This window comes from Myodes glareolus, chromosome 14, assembly GCF_982192425.1.
Source record: "Myodes glareolus chromosome 14, mMyoGla1.1, whole genome shotgun sequence".
Classification (NCBI taxonomy): Eukaryota; Metazoa; Chordata; class Mammalia; order Rodentia; family Cricetidae; genus Myodes; species Myodes glareolus.
Window position 1 is genome coordinate 5,701,644 of NC_142039.1, and position 19,877 is coordinate 5,721,520.

At 40.2% G+C, this 19,877-nt stretch overlaps 1 protein-coding gene across 1 annotated transcript in view; it reads right to left on the minus strand.

The window, feature by feature from the left end:
- Positions 1 to 19,877, minus strand: part of Myo3a (myosin IIIA) — a 170,784-nt gene that overhangs the window by 47,366 nt on the left and 103,541 nt on the right. Inside the window, exons 19-25 of the mRNA XM_087896675.1 lie at positions 14,058 to 14,211; positions 12,524 to 12,612; positions 10,024 to 10,153; positions 8,068 to 8,147; positions 7,650 to 7,727; positions 5,020 to 5,225; positions 184 to 295 (exon numbers count right to left, since the gene is read on the minus strand). Coding sequence (XP_087752801.1) covers positions 184 to 295; positions 5,020 to 5,225; positions 7,650 to 7,727; positions 8,068 to 8,147; positions 10,024 to 10,153; positions 12,524 to 12,612; positions 14,058 to 14,211 — 849 coding nt within the window. The remainder of the gene's footprint in view (positions 1 to 183; positions 296 to 5,019; positions 5,226 to 7,649; positions 7,728 to 8,067; positions 8,148 to 10,023; positions 10,154 to 12,523; positions 12,613 to 14,057; positions 14,212 to 19,877) is intronic.

Genomic DNA, 19,877 nt, shown 5'->3' on the forward strand with positions numbered 1-19,877 from the left:
GCAGGCAGTTCTGAGCTTTATAAAAATCAAAACTGTTTTATCTTCATCAAGGAAGGCTTTATGTAGCATAAGTTTCACTCCCAATTTTACATATTCTAACAAAAATCATAGTAGTTTCAATAATAGTAAAATGTCACAACTCTTACAAATCATTATCCATGAAAATTATATGAAAACATTTACTTTTGTTTTTCCAAGAGCCCAATTATCAAGACCAGCCTTTTCCAAAATGGTAGCACAGGTATCTGGGCTCACTGGGGGCTCTTCACTAGACTTGTAGCAGAGAACATAATACCTGAAATGATAAAAATGACTAATTGGTTTGTACAGTGGTCCAACATCTTATCAGTAGTACCCACCTGGCAATTTTATCATGGCTAACAGAGCAGCTACCAGACTGAATGCTTGGCTCTCAGATAGCCCCCAAATGATGGCAGAGTGAAACCACCCCAGACAGACAGAAACCTAGAGCAATCTGTGGTTTCACTCCTCTTATTGTTTTCTATTTGGTTCTAGTCATAAACTTCATGTACAGGAAATCTTTTCATACTCACAGGCACATGGAAATAGAATGGTATATGTATGCAGATTACTGGAAAATCATGTTGAAAGCCTATGGAACTTAAACCACTTTGGGATTGAATATTTTATAAATGATGGAATTGGGGTTCAGAGTTTGACTTTAAAGCATGAGTATTCATTGTGAAGGCTAAACTTGTTTGTCAACCTATTTTTCTCTAAAAAAGAAAGCTTCAGTTGAAGAACTGCCTACATCAGGTTTGTTTGTAGGCCTGTCTGTGAGACATTTTCTTGGTTGCTAACAGTGTAAGAAGGCTAGCCCACCGTGAGTGGTGTCATCACTGGGCAGGCGAGCCTAGGCTGTATAAGAAGGCTAGTTGAGTATGACCCTGAGAACAAGTCCTTAAACAGTGTTCCTCAGTTAGCTCCTCCTTCGAGCTCTCGCCTTAACTTCTTGTCTTGGCCTTTCTCAGCAGAGGGCTATAACCTGTAGGCTAAAATAAACCCTTTCCTCCCCACACTGGGTTTTGTCAGAGTTTTGTCACATCAGCAGAAAGCGAAGCAGAACCTACCGGGTACTATCTTGTCAGCAAAGACCTCTGCTTAGGGAATTGCAAGCCATACAACTGTGTATAGGGGTCAGTATTAAATGGAGCTAATTTTTCTGGATCTTAGAGTAGGGTTCATTCTAAAAACAACAACAACAACAACAACAACAACTCTCTCCCCCAAAACAGTACAAATTCTTTGCTACAGTTCAGAGCTTGCATGTCTCCAATGTCCCATTTAACTTTCTGTGTTAAAGAGAATTAACTTATTCTGTGGAATAATAACCTTTGGAAGACTGAGAATTCTAAGAAGCGTCACCCAGTGGGAGGTCTTCAGGTTACTAGGGATATGTCCTTGAAGAAGTTATTGGACTCCATCTGAGTGATAAAGTACCACAGGCCCAAAGTCATGGAGCCGACAAAGGCCTGGAAGCTTGGATCAACCATTTATCTTTATCAGTTTGCTATTTCAGCTTATTCACCCTGGTGGGCAGAGTTGATTACCATGCCTAGTGTCTCCTGCTAAGTCAATTCTTTGAGTACCTTCCCCTAGGGCTCTTTCCTTGACACAAAGCAGAAAAGCTTGCCTGTGATCACCAAGAAAGGCCTGGAGAAGTTTTCAACCAAGGAGCTTAGTCAGTGCCAAGGCAGGGAGCGCTATAAAACCTTTTAAGAAAGTTTCACCTTCTGAGCGTCTATGAAAATTTGGGTGACAGCTTTCAAAATAGTGACACAGAAAAGGTTTAGCCCTTTATTTCTGGAACTTTCTGTTATTTAGAACAATGATTCAATTTTTTTCCCACTATATCCCTAGCTTTTTTCCTTTCTTTTTCGTTTGTCATGTAGTAATTTGCTATTCTATAACATCATGGGCTTTGAAACATGGGGAAGAATTAATTTTCACATCTTAATTTCTAAATGAACAACTTATCTGCAAACAAGCCATCATCAACACAATGGATTTAGTTTTCTTTGTAGTCTGTACTGCAAAGCCACAGTTACTTTAAACCACTGGTTGTGCCATTTCCTTCCTGCTGCTTTTCTAACGCCTACTCTTCCAATCCAGCTTAATCCAAGTCCTCTTGGCTTTTTGTCACACCAACTTATCGGGACCTAAATATCTTCCTTTTTATTTCTTTTCCACTCCCTAGTCTCATGAGGCAAGGTATTTTGCCCGAGTGTACATAAACCTTGTGAGCCATTATAGCTCACTTTCTGTATCAAGTCCCACTTCCTGTCTTTCCTAATAACTGCATCCTCTGCCAGATCCTGGTTTGTGGGTCGTGATCCTGACATTTAATTAATGCTCTTTCCCTCTGTGAACACCAGTCTTTTGAATTTCCCATTTACGACTTTGCATTCCTTGTTAACTTCCCAAGTCTTTGCCTCTGATAATCCTAAACTGAGTTTCAATTACTGAAGCTAAGTCAGTTTTAAAACTGTGTCTCCACAGCTCTTAGCATGCTAGCATACATGTTCCATATTAGTAATACTTCAGTAGAATAAGATAGAAAAGATTAATTATTAGATATTGATTTATTGATTTATTTAGTGATTTACCTGAAGTCCTTCTTATAGTGCTTATTGGCAAACACAACTTAGTCATGCTACCTGGATAATGACCTGGAGAAATAGTTGGAAACCAAAACTGAACCAAAAACAGTTGCAACCTGACCACAAAAGCCTACACCTGCCATACGCCTTTCAAAAACAGAGGGCCCCGAGCTGACTTCCATATACATTTTGCTTCTGGAAAAAGCCCCACTTGATTGCTTGCTCCACTGTGTGGATTTATAACATAAAATATAAATGAAAACCGGACTTGGACTGGGGTTTTCAGGAGCTGTAGGTCCTGGGTTCAGTTTCCTGGTGAATGCATCTCCTCTCTTCTACTTTCATTAGTGTCAGGCTGCTTACTCCAGACAGATTATTGCAACAATATTTATATTAACATTTAAGAAGGTCTACTCTCCTCCCAATACACGAAATATATGATAATAAAATTACATTTTAATTTTAACCTTCAAAGTTCTTTATATCTAGTATTTTGAGTTATGTGCTTTCATGAACAGCACTGAGTATTTATCTACTGGCCAAGTAAAAATTTCAATATTTTAAAATTTCTCATTTATATACAGCTTTGGGACTGAGGTATACAAAGTAAAGCCAATTCAATTCAATCTCTGAACTCTAAATTTCAAATCTATAAAGTTGGTTTTAAACTTCTATGAAAAAATCTAATATAAATCCAGAATATAAATGTAATTTTTATACATTACGAAAAAGTGTCCTTGGTTTCAGGATATTCCAAAAAGCGCTTTTATTTTCTTTTTTGGGTTCTTATTTATTTATTTATTTATAAAAAGAAGACAAAATATCTCTTTTTATTATACATACCACTGTCTCTGCTCCTCCCATTCCCTCCACTTGTCACCCACCCCACCTCCATTCACTCCTCAGAGAGGATAAGGCACATCGCTTTGGGGAAGGCCCTCCCTACTATATCTAGGCCGAGCAGGATATCCATTCAAAGAGAATGCGTTCCCAAAATTCCAGTACATTTATTTTGAACTTTTAAAGAAAAAAAGTTGTGATTAATTGCTGAAAAATAAGAAACTTGGCAGAAAGAATTCTCATCACATAGAATATGGATCTTAGACAGAGTTATAATAGGTTGGGTAGGAAGTGTGTGTGTGTGTGTGTGTGTGTGTGTGTGTGTCCCCATCCCCAAAGGATCAGGTGTTGAAGCTTGATCTAGTAGTGCTGCTGAGAGGTCACTAGATCACAAGGATGCCTAGCTTGTCAGTGGGATAGCTTTAGGAGTTGGGATCTCATTGGAGAAAGTAGCTAGCGGAAGACACAGAGGCACGCATTTTCACCTGCAGGGCGTACTTTTCCTGTCCCTACCCTGTTTTTCATGTCCCTGCACCTTTCCTGTCCCTGCCCTCTTCTTCGTGTTCCTGAACCTGGTAGTGGTGGTGGAAAAATGTAGTCAGAATTTGTTAGAAACAATCAAAAACAAAGCTTTGTTTTCTTTTTAATATTCTGTTACATGCCTTGAAAAAATATTAGGGAATTTTATAGATGGAGAACTCTTTGAACATTAAAATTTTCTCAAAACTGCAATATGTCTAAAACTTGAAATTTCTTTAAAATGACGATGACTATAAATACAGACATTTAAAAGAATAAATATTTAAAATATTGAGCTTAGCATTACCACTAAAATATTACTTAAAATACATTTACTATATAAAAATTAATTTTACAATGATTTTAAATGTTAAGAACCCTTTGTACCTAGTGGATTCTTTCTTAAATTAGAAAAGATTAAATCGGTATAGATTTAATTGACTTTCTATATCTGCCAAATCTCCATAGACATGACATTATTCAATTTGATCATTATAACTGTTCCATCAGAGAGTCACAGCAGATTGAGGAGGTGCGGGAAGGAAGATGCCAGAACTGCTGGCACTGGGGTTTAGAGAGCTTGCTGTGGGAGCTGTGGGAGCTGCCCTCTGTGCTGTGGATGAGCTGCTTGGCGGCATTCCGGGCCTCTACCCTCTGCTCTAAGGCCTGATACCACGCATGTCTCCAGATATTACTAAGCGTCATTTGAGCGATACCATCTCTCCTCTTTGAGAATTGTTGTTGTGCTTCCATGGCCACAGTGGTAGCACTGGGCTAAGAACTCAGATCTCCTTGCTCCTCAGTACAGAATCTTAGACCCTTGACATCCAGCCTTTCATGTGCAATTTCTTCCTTCACAGAGACTTCCCAGGGCACAGGAGAGTTTCCCAGATTCAACTAGCATTCTCTCTTCACTGCATGAATAAAACGCTTTCTCCCTAGACCTTCTGAACCATTCGCCACTGATTCACAGTCTCCAATTCTCCTGAAAAATTTTAAAAAATAAACAATACAAAGAAAATACAAGGAATCCACATACCTTCTTATGAAGTTAGCAAACAGTATCCGATGAGAGTAACCAAGCCTCCGAATCCTGGCTGTTTCCAAAATCCCTGTGCAGCGCAACTGCAGCAAAACCTTCTCCTTGTCATACTTTCTTGCCTGCCTCTCATTATTTGGCTTGATGCAACGCACAAAATGAGGTTGGCCCACCACCATTTTAGATAACAAATCCATCAAGGAATACTATAATACATAACCAGAAATCAATTTCATGGTGTGACATTAAAAGAAGTGTGAGTTTGTAGGCCTTCATTTTTGAGAATTAATGTTACAAGTGGCTAACCACAGTGAGTGAAAAGAGATCTGATAAAAGGAAAAGGAATTCATCTACAATTCCAGATCCAGGGGTAGAAATGTAGAGGCAATGACTGGGAGGTCGCCTAGGAAGTCCGCCTAGCAACTCTAAAGACAGCATTAAGTGATCAGTTCATTTTTTACATACTTTTAAAAAAAATTATGTCCTCTCAAGCCAACATACCAAATTACAATATGGAGACATACAATTTGGTTAATTTACTTTATATACTAATTTCCTTGTTCTACTCTGTCTTTAGAGAAAGCACAAAAAATAAACACTTCAATCTCTGTTGGAATCCTCTACTTTAAAATTAGGACAGAGAAGTAAGTTTCAAAAATAGGACACAAGAAAGTAATCAAATTATTATCCACTTAACTATTTTACTGTGCTTTAGTTTATTATCTTATTGATTTGGGGGAGAATATCTCTATTAATATAGTTATTAAAGCTGTACTCTGTACCAATGATTTGTTAAAATAATAGCCAATTATTAGACAATTAAGAATAACACATTAGGATGAACAGAGTTCATTAGAAGTGGAACCTCAGCCAATTAGTTATCTCCAAGGCCAGGATCAGAATTTCCTGGCAAGAAAGCGTGGAGGACTGGGCGTTTCAGTGTTGGAAACACAAACAGCTAGAGTTGCAGGGCCAGTGCAGCTCGGATACTGAAGCCAGACAACTGGCAAGGCTGCTGTCTTGGATGCTTCCTTCCCTCTTGGGGACCAAGCAACTGCAGCTGCCACTGGAGCTTTTGATTACACTATCTGTGAGTCATCACTCCTTTAGTGTTGCAAACATCTGCCCGGCACTCGGATCCGGAGGTGACAGCGCCTGCCAGCTTCCCAGCAATTTAGGCATAGTCACCCTCCTTCCATTCTTGTCAGCAGAAGGAAAATAGCTTGGGAACATGCTACATACCGCCTGCAATCAATCCTCTGTCAATTTGTGCTTCAGCCTGAAGATTACAATGAGTCCATGACCTGATCAAATCCAAACAGTGTTTGATGCTCTCGCCCGTGGTACAATAATCGTGTGGACAACTCACTTAAAAAAGTCAACTAATCTGGCTGTGAGTAGGTTTAGTGATTTGCCCGTGCTGTCTTGATGGTATAAAAAGGACTGAGCAGCCGTGGGCGCGGGTCTAAAGCTTGCAAGTGTAGCAGGCAGTACTCAAGTCGGATTTGATACAGTGGCTACTATGAACGTAGGGCTTTGAGAACATGTAACACAAGTATTCAGACAATTTAAAAAGTGGTTCGTGGTTCCACTAGAGAAATGCATAAATTCATCGGACAGCCAATAGCAAGTTTTATATGGTTGCATCTACTACGTCTTCCGTGTTAAGTGTTACTGTTAGTAACTGCCAAGTTTCAGGTGGCATTTTCTTCATTGTCCTGGCTGGCTGATTGGGAGGAGGTCAGCGAAAACTGGAGATGGACTGAGAAGTGCTTCCTTTCTTCTTCCTCCCACTTTGTCCAAAGAAAGGTCACCTTGTTCCTATGCCCTGGTGTGCTGTTGTGCCTCTGCTGAATCTCCTCCTCGTCCCAGTCCTACAATGGGCTCGCTCCTCCCGCTGAAGGCTATGGGCTCGCTCCTCCCGCTGAAGGCTATGGGCTCGCTCCTCCCGCTGAAGGTTATCAGTTTGCGTTTGTGGAAGGAAACATGCGGTAGAGGTCCACGCTCAACCGTGCCCAGCCTTGTTCCTTCCTAAAACCTCGTAGGGACATTGAACTAAGATGTCTTCCTTCCTTCCTTTCTTCCTTTCTTCCTTTCTTCCTTCCTTCCTTCCTCCCTCCCTCCCTTCCTTCCTCCCTCCCTCCCTCCCTCCCTCCCTCCCTCCCTCCCTCCCTCCCTCCCTCCTTCTTTCCTTCCTTCCTTGTTTTTTTTCTTCTTCTTTTCCATTCTAGTGGGAATGTCAAATGCTGTACAGACTTTCTTTCTTTTTCTTTTGAGACAGGGCCTTACTATGTGGTTATGGCCATCCAGGAATTTGCTATGTAGACCAGACTGGCCTTGAACTTAACAGAGATCTGCCAGTCTTTGTCTATCAAGGGCTGGGATTAAAGGCAAGTGTCACTTGGTACAGTTTATATGAAAAATTTTGATCAAGTTATAGGATTCAATTGTGATTGTCATGGGGTAAAATACCAAAATAAGCAATCTACAGATGAAACTATATACTAATACAGCTGTATCAATGCATCTAATGGGTGTAATAAACGTTATCCTTCATCAGTTACCACTTTTCATATGTACCTAATTTAGGACGAACATTATCCTTAAATACAATGTGTTTAACACCTTACTCTAAAATATGATGCGACCGTTTGCGTTTTCATGTTGGTGGTTTCACAGGCTTGGCGTGTGATGTCTCTGGTTTCACCCTAAGGAAACCAAAGAAGACAGTAAGGCCTTGCCATCTTCTGCACATTGTAATCTACAAGGAGCACAGGGCATTTTCCATCAGTTTCCCTTAGTCAAGGTGTTCAACAGGCACAACGCCACAAAATGTTACCGATATTCTATTTTAAGGACAGTTGTGCTACTGCATTTCTGTGTTGACTGGTCTTGTGCAGAATATGAATGTTTCTGACCATGGCCACACACATATTTTTATTTAGAAATAGTATAAACTTTAAAGATTGAAAGGAATTAGGAATACACAAGAAAGTCACGATGTTTGAGATACTGTCAGTAAAGCAACCATAAGAATAATAGTCTTACCTTGGTCAGATTTGTGGTTTTCTCTGAATTCCTCATCTGATAGTTTATTATATTTTTAGCTTTAGAAAGTGGCAGATTACCTATGGGGATGCAGGTAAAATTAATTTATCTTTTAGAACCTTTAGTTCTAAAGTGACTGGACAATTTTCCCATTTATTTAAAGTATTCTGAGTATATTAGGACTTAGAGGCTTGGTTACCTATTTATTGAAACAAGAATAAAGAATATTATGTAAAGAATTATAATAAATCTTTTTTTTTCTGTGTAGCCCTGGGTGCCCTGAAACTTGCTCTGTAGACCAGACTGGCCTCAAACTCAGAGATCCACCTGCCTCTGTTTCCTGAGTGCTGGGATTAAAGGTGTGCCCCACCCCTGAAAAGCTATAATAAATCATTTTTTTTTGTTTTCGTCTCCTCTTTCTCTCTGTTCTCCTCCTCCTTTCCATCTTCCTCTTTTCCTTCCTCCTGCTCCTCTTCCTCTCACTCTTCATTTTTGAGAGGAGCTTACTATGCAGTCCAGGATGACCTCACACTCATGGCAATCCTCCTGCTTCAGTCTCCTGAATTCCAAGAGTGCAGACAAGTGCCACCACACTCAGCTACCTACCACACATCCGAAACTCAGAAAGAGAAGGAAAAGCCAGCCTCCTATATGGCAAATCAGCACAGGCAGAGGTGAGTGACAGTTTCTTCTCAATTTTAGAAGACACGGGCAGACGAGGGAGCAGTTTACTTTGCATCTCTGTGTTAAATGGTTTCTGAGATTTTCTTTAACTTGAGGTGGGCTTCACAGTGAGCCCTCACACCTTATGATGTGCTTTTAGCAAGTGTGGATGATGTCAATATGAATTTTCAATCTTAGCATTCAAATGTGTGGTTTATACATTCAAGGCAGTGAAACAGGTAAGGTTGAAAAAGCCACAAAGACTTGGCCTTGAATCGCAGCTCTTATCCTTAGTTGAGCTGCTGTTGGGTCATATTCTGCAGTTTGAATACTTAAATAAGGGCCACTTTAAAGTGTTTTAATAAAATGACATGCAAAGAGTTCAGAACCAGAATTTTATATGTATGTATCAGGATGTCAAAGCAATTCAAGGGAGGGAGAATAATAGTTTAAACAAATTGTGTTTGAGTAACCAGAGAAGGGTTATGGGGATGGAAGGAGGGATCACAAGAGTTGTGAAGGACGCAATGTGTGTTATGAACATGCTCACTATTAGTTACAGGGATGCATAGATGGGGTTCTTACATATGGAAAACCAAACCAAATTTTATTTGGTTAAATATTTCAGTTATACATCAATAAAACCATTAAAAAGTTTTCAGAATTAGGGGCTGGAGAGTTAGCTCAGAAGTTAAAAGCACTATTTGCTCTTCTAGGGGTCCTGAGTTCAGTTTCCACCAACCACACAGTGGCTCACAACCATCTTCAGTGGGATCTGATGCCCTCTTCTGGCATAAAGTTGTACATGCAGATAGAGTACCCCACACAAAATAAAAAAATCTTTAAAAAAGCTTGCAGAACAATTTATAAGTACAATATAAAGAACCCAAATCATACATCCCCTCCCACAATTAATGAATGTGAGGACGCATAAGGAGTCTGGGGTGAGGAGAGAGACAGCATCAACTTAATTAGCAGAGAGCTCACGTCCACCAGGGACAGTCTAATCCCCGCCCACTCCGGAAACAGCCACTTTCTCTTCAGGAGAGTGGACTTTTCTCAGGAACAACTGAGACACTTTTGTGTTTTTGGTGAGAGTCTCAAATACTTTCTTTATAAGAGCCTCACTTCTTTATATTAATTTCTGTGTCTCCGTCAGATTAGAAATAAATGATTATTCAGTGAATCAAAAAAAAACATGAAAAATCAGGGACTATGGTCACAAACAAATCACAGAGATAGAAACTACTTGATGGGGCATAGAGGAACCTTTTCAAAAGTCAGCAGCCTTACCTGTTTTGGTCAGAGGGTGGTTGACAAGTTGTCGAATTACACTGTTTTCTGATGACCTCAGAAGCAACACAATATCAGTTGGGAGTGTGTCTCTGTTTTTTGCTAAGAACCCACTAGCACTATAGAGGACCTGTGGATACAGGCGTCACGGTGATTATTACAACCCACACCATACTGCCATCCTCGAGGCTTAAGGAGCTCTTAGTCCATACTGAGCAAGAGCCACACAGGACTGTGAGTGTAATTCCTTACATTTGGTCAGGAATGCTGCAAATTTCCTTTATTGGGAGAACGGGAAGCATGGAAGAACCATCCCCATTTCTCTGAGAACTGATCTAGCTCTCCTGACTTCAGTATGATAGGTCTTACCTAACTTGGAGACTGAACGTTGTAGGGGGGCATGTTTCTGAAACTTCTACTTAATTTTAAGACTTTAAAAATATGAACATATCCCCAAAATTTCTGATGATTAATAAAATGTGCCCTTATGGATTGAATCATGTCCCTCCGGAACTTATGTTAAAGAGGCCATGTGAAGATTGGGTCACGTGACATCTGTCTACCAGCCAGAGAGGCTTCATTAGAAGACAACTCTGTCCAGGGGACTGTGTTATCAACATTTCACCTTCTAGAACAACAATAATAAACATCTTTTGTTAGAACATTTAGCCTGAGGTACTCTCTTTTAATGAATCAAATAGCATGCTTATTGAAAACAGAAGGGTAAAATGGCCATAGGCAATTCTTAATTGGTAACCAAAGCAGCCTTTATTTGCTAAGTAAAATGCTAAAAATCACAAAAGGTTATAATGGAAATGATACTATATATATAGTATATGTTATATACAATTATATATATATATATGTATATGTTATATACAATTGAAATCACATATTGGGCTGGAGAAATGGCTCAGTGGTTAAGAGTACTGTCTGCCCTTCCAAAGGTCCTGAGTTCAGTTCCCAGCAACCACATGGTGGCTCACAACCATCTGTAATGAGATCTGGTGCCCTTTTCTGGCCTGCAGGCATACATGCATACAGAATACTGTACACATAAATGATGTAGAAGGTTCTTCCGTCTCTGTGTTGCTTTCATTGGTTGAATAAAGAAACTGCCTTGGCCTTCTGACAGGGCAGGAACTTAGGTAGGCAGAGTAGACCAAACTGAATGTTGGGAGGAAGAAGGACAGACAGGCAGATGGTATGAAGCACCTGTCTGTGACTGATGCTGGTTAGAATCTTTCCTGGTAAGCCATGACCTCATGGTGATACACATATTTAATAGAAATGGGTTAATCAAGATGTGAGAGTTAGCCAATAAGAGGCTACATATCATGGACCAAACACTGATTTAAATGAATACAGTTTCTGTGTGATTATTTTGGGGGTTAAGCTAGCTGGATGGGATGGAACAAAGAGGTCCTGCGCTCCCTACAACACATAATAAATAAATAAATAAATAGATTAAAAAAAATTATATGTATGTGTGCTTTGCCTGCATGTATGTCCATGCACTATATATGTGCAGTACCTACCAAGGCCAGAAGAGGGCCTTAGACCCTCTGGAAATGGAGTTAGAGTCAAAGCTAGCTGTGATGTGAGTGCTGGGAACCAAATCCCCTGATCCTCTGCAAGAGCAGTCAGTTTTCTGAATTACTGAGCCATTTCTCCAGCCCCTCAGCTTAGGGGGATATATTGTTAACGACAAAGGTCATTGGGATATTCTCTGGCCTCTGGACAAATATATAGGGCTTCTCAATTAGTTTATTTTTCAATGATTTTCCCATTTTATACATTATTTTTTGATTTTAATCTTCATATCTCAACAATTATGGCAGAGTTCTGAGGGGATGGCCCATTACTATCCGTGGGAGGGAGAGTTTCACTTGGGTTTAAGACAGCATATCTGAGGTTGGACGGGTGTACAGTGGTGTTTCAACCACGTATGAATGCTTCTTTAAATTTAAGACCATCCATTAGTTTGTTCCACACATCTGGGGCAGCTCTGCTAGCTGACTATTCCTCTTAGTACTCTCTCTTTCATTTGGAGCAGGGAGGGGCATTGGCTGAGAAAGTGGGGGTGAGAGGAGGGAGGGAGAGAGAAAGAGAGAGATGCAGGGAGGTGGAGGGAGGAAGAGGAGATGAAAGGAGAGGAGAGAGACTGAGGGAAAGTGAGAAAAAGAGGGAGAGCAACAGAGTGAAGAGAGAGAGAGGAGAGAGAGAGAGAGAGAGAGAGAGAGAGAGAGAGAGAGAGAGAGAGAGAGAAAGAATGGGAAGAAGAGAGGGAGCGACTGCCCCTAAAGTACTCCTTAAAAAAGTAAAATACAGATGGCCACTGCCAACTGATCATTGTAGTCAGACTGGATGACAGGAGGAACCAGGACCAGATGGAGGAGGGAAGGGCCGTTGTAGCTATCTCCTAACAGTCTAAATCAGCTCTACTATATTTTACTGACAGAAGGCTGAAGAGTCAGTCACAATTCCCATGAGTTCTTACTTTTCCCGCATAGTGGTGAATGCCAAAACTAAGCTCCAATCTTTTGGGTCTCCAGAAGTACTGTGATTTCAGGTTATCTTCAAATTTTTCTGTAGAGGAAAATTGAAGTCCACTGTTAAGCATCCAGGAGATCCTCAAGTAAAATTGAAGGTCCAAAGTTATTTTTTCCCATATCATGCAGGATGAGCAGAGATATTTTAATACAGGGAAGTCACAGTCAAGTGTGTATCACTGCATCTTACTTCAGAGCAGGTCTGGAATGTTAGAGTGGGTCAGAATCACCGGGGGAGCACTGTGGTGGTGTGGGCTATCGGCTCACCCTGTGAGTGAAGTATCACTTGGCAGGTCCAGGGAGGGAGCCAAGAATTCGCCAGCTCCTGGTATTGCTCATGCTTGTGGTGTGATGGTCATAATGTGATGCCAGGCTCTAACCCTTAAACCCTGGTGGTGTGGCTTTCCTATCTATTTGGTTACATGAGAAGCTCAGTGGGTTCACACAGGCAGTCATTTTAACACACCAAGCACCTGCTGTGAACTTATTTCCCCTATGACGATAAGGTATTTTCCTTTTCTGCCTGGTGTCCAGGGGACAAAACAACTCATGTCAGGAGAAAGAAATACCACATTTATCAAAAGTAAATGAGGAAGAAAAAAATGAATCTATAAGTGCTTGTATGCATTTTATGAATACCTTCATGAGCAGGGAATAATGACTTTTTCATTTACTTAACAACTCAAAAACCTTTTTTTTTTCTATTTTATGTTGGACCTTCTCATTTTAACCACTTTCTTTCTGAGGCAGGGTCTCAGGTATCCCTCGCTATGTATCCAGTGGGTACAGTTCTAAGGATTTGAGGTTTGCTTCCTAGAGCCCTCATATAAGTTCATAGGGTACACGGTTGTAAGCACAGGGAGCACAGGTGGGGCAGGTGGGCCCAGAGACTTGCTAATCAGCCAGAGGAGCTGGAACAGTGAGCTTCGGGTTCAGGGAGAGACCCTGTCTCACAAAGGCCGACAGTGGTAGAGGAACGCATCTGAAGTGAACCTCTGGATTCAACATGTCCGTATGGGTAGGCACTCCCCACACACACTTCTAAACACAAATAAATAAGTAAAAATATGTATATTTTATACATATATCTATATATCGTTCACATTACTGATTTTTTTACTTTTTCTTTCTGCTCACTATTGTCTTTTACATTCAAGGGCTGTCCTTGTTCTGCTCCAGTTTCTGACTTAGGGTTGGATAATTTTTATGGCGACTTATGATCTAAGATTCCACATTTGAGATTCTACCATAACAGAAGCAGAAATCCAATCCCAATCTTGTTTAATGCATCACTCTGAATTTTACAGTACTATAAACACTCACTGGTTTAGGCCTAAGTCCAAAGATCACTTCCTGAAAACCAGATACCGCAGGTTTCATGACAGCAGTTTTCTTCCAAATCATTTAAAACAACTAAAAATCAGTGTCTGGGAAAGCCCAGTGTCTTCGTAAATCCACAGTCACGCCAGGTTTACAGCTCACCTATGAGAGTCTGGTCAGTGGCCTTGGGAAACCTGCTTTCCTCATCCAGTAGGGACAATAAGCCCATTGGCTTCTGCAGGAACATGTCTAGGAGGGGCCGATTGTCTTCATATTCAATAACTCTAGCATCCACATCTTCATTTAGGTATTCATTCTACAACAGGTCAGGAGCCAAACAGAAAAAAATCACTTAAAACTGAATAATGTATAGGTGGAAGTAATTACCCAGGTTTCCATTCTACATATATTATAACAAATTGCTATCTGTGACATTGCCTTAGACAGAGTGTATCATTTTGTTTCTTTCTTTGCAGAACTGCTTGCCTATTAAAATCAGCACTGATTATAATCAGGAGAATTTCAGCAGACTATGCTGTTAACGGAAAGTGGTTACCGGAAACGACGGTGTCCCAGAACTTCGCAGCACGACTGAAGCAGATCTTAGGGCTAGGCTTCTCCTAGTCTCCCTCAAGAGCACTCACGCGCAGTTCAGGGGTGGCTTCAGAGGCTGATCCTGCTAGTGGAGTGGACAGCATAGGCCGTGGAAACAATCTACAGGTTCAGCATCAAGGACACTGGGGCCTAATTCTAGGCTCAGTTACATAATCCATCTGAGTTTTCTGACTCTTTAAAAACTTCCTTTCCCATCTATCAAACCAACTCACAATATGGTCCACTGATAATTGCGTATGAGTCTATCATATGATGTATGAAATAACCACACATAGCCACCGGCAATGACGGCAGAAACATGGTGTGGTGCTTCTAATGTTCTCAGTCCAACATATATTTTTAAATAAGACAAAACCTAAGTCCCAAAGAAGCATAAAGCTAAAAAATAGTTTATCTAACATTAAAAAATGAAAACAATTTCTTGAAGTTTCACAGCTCTTACTTTTGAAGGTAACCTTGGGAGAAGTCTGCAAACCTAGAATTATTTTACTGTTAGACACATTATGCTGACAGCATATAATAGCTTAAATCACAGTTGCAAAGTTCAAAAGAATTTCGTATGTTTTATATAGAAAGTCCACGAGGTTAAGGTCTCAACTGATGCAACTGCCATTTCTTTCTGTTGGTGGTGTCAAAATCCATTCCACGCTTTTGAGGCAGGTCACACAGTGCAGGAAGAAACAATGGCTTCCTTCAAGTGCCGTTGTTATTATGAACTCCAGATAAACCATAGAGAAAAAGTTCCAGAATTGCAATCAGGGCTTTTAAATGGCTTATAGCAAAACAAACACATCCAAAACCATACACTACATCTTATAGGAAGGATTATGGCAGAATGCCCAGTTATCTTGAAGCATATGTGGACACATAACTAATCATCCTTAGTTCTTGGGTCATGTAAAGGAGATAGTGAGAAGAGCTATAATTTGCACCAAGCTGAGTGTTGAGAATATGCACCCAGCTCTGCTCTCACCATTGGGATTTCCTTTAAAAGGCTGGGAAGTGCACCCTAAGCCTCAGGGACCGTCACGGAAGAGGGGAAGGAAAGATTGGAAGTGGTCATGGAGGATGGAGGGAAACAGTGTCTTCTTGACAGGGCAGGACCAGTGCACTCAAGAACCTGTGTTTACCTGCACAAAACTTGCACAAGTTCAACCAGTTAACATGTTATCGTGGGACAGGGGGAGCTCATGAGCCCCACCCCAAATTGAAGAGCTATGGACAGTTGGTAACTTCTGATAGAGGACAAGCCAGTTTTCTTTAAGCGTGTGACTCCTGACAGATCAACCAAGTTCTATACTCTCACATCTAGAAGTATATGGGAAGCACCAACTGGAGCTCATTGGTTACACATGCATATGCCCACACATGTATGCAGGGGCACAAAGCTGTGAGGAGGAAGTGAGGTATAGGTGGGCCTGGGAGGCCTTAAGTGGTAGCTTTGGGTGGGTGGGATAAGAACAAAATACATGGTATGACGTTTTCAAAGAAGTAATAAAAATATTAAAGGCAAAAATATAAAAATTGGTATAAAAAGAACTCAAGACACTATTCATCAAAAAAACCCCAAAATAATCCAATAAAAATGGGGTACAAATCTAAACAAAGAACTTTCAACAGATGATTTTAAAATGATTGAAAGACACTTAAGGAAATGCTCAACATCCTTGGAAATCAGATAATACAAATCAAAACAACTCTGAGGCCCCATCTTACACCTGTCAGAATGGCCAAGATCAAAAATAATGATGAAAGTTTATGCTAGAGAGGATGTGGGGTAAAGGGAACACTACTCCAAGCTGGTGTGAGTGCAAATGGTACAGTCGTGTTGGATATCAGTATAGCTATTTCTCAGAAAATTAGGAAACAACCTAATTCAAGATCCAGCAATACCACTTTTGGGAACATACCCCCAAAATACCTAGTCATACCACAAGGACATGTGCTCAACTATGTTCATAGCAGCATTATTTGTCATAGCCACTACACAACAGAAAAAAATAATAACACTTTGAAATTTGTAGGCAAATGGATGGATCTAGGAAACATCATACTGAGTGAGGTAACACAGACCCAGAAAGACAAATATAATCTGTACTCACTCATAAGTGGCCTTTACACATAAAGCAAAGAAAAACCAGCCTACAATTCATAATCCCAGAGACCTAGACGACTAAGAGGACCCTAAGAGAGACATACATGGATCTAATCTACATGGGAAGTACAAAAAGACAAGATATCCTGAGTAAATTGGGAGAGTGGGGATTATGGCAAAGGGTAGATGGGGAGAGGGGAGGAGGAGAGGGGAGCAGAAAAAAAAATATAGCTCAATAAAACAACAAATAAAATAAAAAAATAAAAAAATAAAAATTTTAAAAATGGAAGTTGAAAGTCATTTAACTACATATTAACAAAGCAAAGGAAACCAGGAAGTTTGAAGGTTCTTCAAGTTGTGTTCTTCATTGCATTTTGAGTGTGTTTGGTCAAGAAAACCCACATGAGGAGCATCTTGGAGGCTACTGCCCCCACAAGCTGAAATACTTAGTGCTAAAAGCATCATCTCCTCCCTGAGGGAGGTTTAGGATAATGCCACCGATCCCTCAGATTCACGCAGTAGCATGGGAGGATTTGCCATTTTCTGATGGAGTCACAGACTTCCACATGGCTTCTTAGGCTGACACAAATGTAAGCACTGCTTCCTCATCACAGGTCAGTAGCATGGGAAAGGCATTTGTTCTCATCGTGGGCTCACCTCATCTGAGAGACCATCCTCCGATCTCCAAGACTAATTTAGCAAAATTCTTTCCCCAACTGGTTCCTCTTTGTACACCCTATCATACTTTGAATTATTTTTTAGCATTCCTAGTATTTATATTTATCATTTTCTATGTCTCTCATTGTAATGAAAATTCCATGAAAACAGATGCTTTCTATTGTTTACCTCTGTATCTAGAAAGAATCTTTCATAGTAAACAGTACATGCATGTGCACCCACACTAGCTCCATTCACATGTTCAGGCCCTAGCATCTAATGCATTTAGGGACAGAACTTTAAGGAGGTACTTTGTAAATGAGGTCCCTAAAGGCGGGGCCCTACTCTAGTGTGACTGCTCTACTTCTAAGCAAAGTAAGAAACATCTTGATTCCCATCCATAGAAGACACATGGACATGACAGACATGCTGACTCTGGAGAGAGGCCTTGGGAGAAATCAACTCCATCAATGCTTTTATCTCAGACCTTCAGCCTCTAGAACAATGAGAGAATGAATTTCTGCTGGTTAAACAAATTTCCTTAAAGTCCATAGCATTTTATTGCAGCAGCCAACTAGTAGACCAAGCTTTCTGGATTTTTTCTGCCTGTACAGATTATTTTGAAAAATCAGTTTCCCACAAGGGACAGCTCATCCTGTGGAATAAAAAAACACTCATACATTTCTGGTGGAAGTGCAAACTTATAAATCACTATGGATATCAGTGTGACAATTCTTCAGGAAGATAGGAATTGATCTACTTCAAAACCAGCTATACAACTCTTGGGCATATACCCAAAGGATGCTTCATCCTACCACAGAGACAGTTGCTCAGCCATGTTCACTGCTGCTCTGTTCGTAATAGTCAGAAATTGGAAACAATATAGATACTCCTCAACAAAAGAATGGATAAAGAAGTGGTGCATTCAATACATGATGCAGTATTATTTGATCATTAAAAATGACATCATGAAATTAGCAGGCAAATGGATGAAACTAGAAAAAAATCATCGCGAATGAGGTATCTTAGACACAGAAAGACAAACATGGTATGCATTTGTGTATATATTGATTTTAGTGGTTAAGTCAATGAATGATAACCAAGCTACTATCCACAGACCCACAGATGGTAGCTATAGAGCAATGGACTACAGGGAACAGATAAATCTCATTGGGAAATGCAAATAGAATAGAATTTTGTGGACATATGGGGGATGGAATAGGAGGATCAAGTAGGGATGGGAAAGGGAAGGGGGTACTGGGAAAGAAGTGGGGAAGGCAGCTAAAATTAAGGGCCTTTGGAGGGGTATTCTGGAAACCTAATATGGCTAAAGTCTCCTAAAATATATGTACATATGAAGATGATCTAAATGAAATGGCCAAATAATCAGGAAGACAGAGATTCAACAGGTCCTATTGCTGAAGACAACATTGATATAGCTCACTGAACGTGAAGGTGTGGAACTGTTGCCTATATAGAGCCTTCACACCATGTTCTAGTTTCTTTGTACAGGAAGGCATACCATCAAAAGAGAAATGTAAACACCAAGCCATCCACAAACCCTTCATCTACAATGGTGCACTAGATATGCTAGGGTAACGGTGGCACAAAGCTTGTGGGAGTAACCAGCCAATAACTGATCTTACCTAAGGTCCACTAAAAAAGATGGAAACCGTGCTTGACACAGCTTGGGTGACTAGATAGCCCAGAGACCTAGGGCAAAGTCAAATAATGCCATTCGAAAAGATAAAAAAGAAAATATAGAGATAAAATGACTCCTAATGATAAATGACTCCTAATGTCAGAAACATGTTACATTTATCATAAGAAATAAGTGGTTTTGCATACCACTATTCCAATAACTGCTTATATTACGCTGTAATTCCTAGGCAGAAGATCTATCAAGTAGACCCAGCTGGCATGCTGCCACAGTGCCTTGCCTAGCATTGGCTGAAGCTGTCAGTAACTGCTCACAGGAGCACACCCAGGAACTGAAAAGAGAATGTCTGGGGTGCTGATGGCCTTCCTGGATGGATGAGGCCTGTAGGGAGAGTGGGCCGCAGCAGATATCAGGTGGGCAAAGATGCCTGGTTATGCATTGGTGAAGCTTGGACCCCAGCCTACCTGAAAACTGGCAGATCTGATAAACATTTATATAAAACTGCAGGTAACAAGATCAGCATATAAAAGTAGTAGCTGTTATATATAGCAACAAGGAAGAAATATGCACTGACAAGAGCTTCAAAGAAGTTGAAATAGCTAGGAATAGAAGGCGAGAGACTTCTGCAATAAAATCTTTAAGCCACTGGAAAAAATAGGCATAAGAAGACACTAGACCAAGAAAATCCTCTAAAGTTTATATGCTGGGCAAAATCAATAATGTGGAAATGGCTGCATTGCCAAAAGCTATCTGGAGATTCAATGAAAAATCCATCAAAAGTCCAGTGACATTCTTCACAGAAAAGTAAAAATATAAAAAATATTATATGGAAATACAGAAGATAGTTAAAGCGAATCCAAGCAGGAAAAACAAAACCAAACAAACAAAACAACAAACAAACAAACCACTGCTGAAAATAAAAAGTACCTGACTTCAAATTATACCTCAAAGCCAC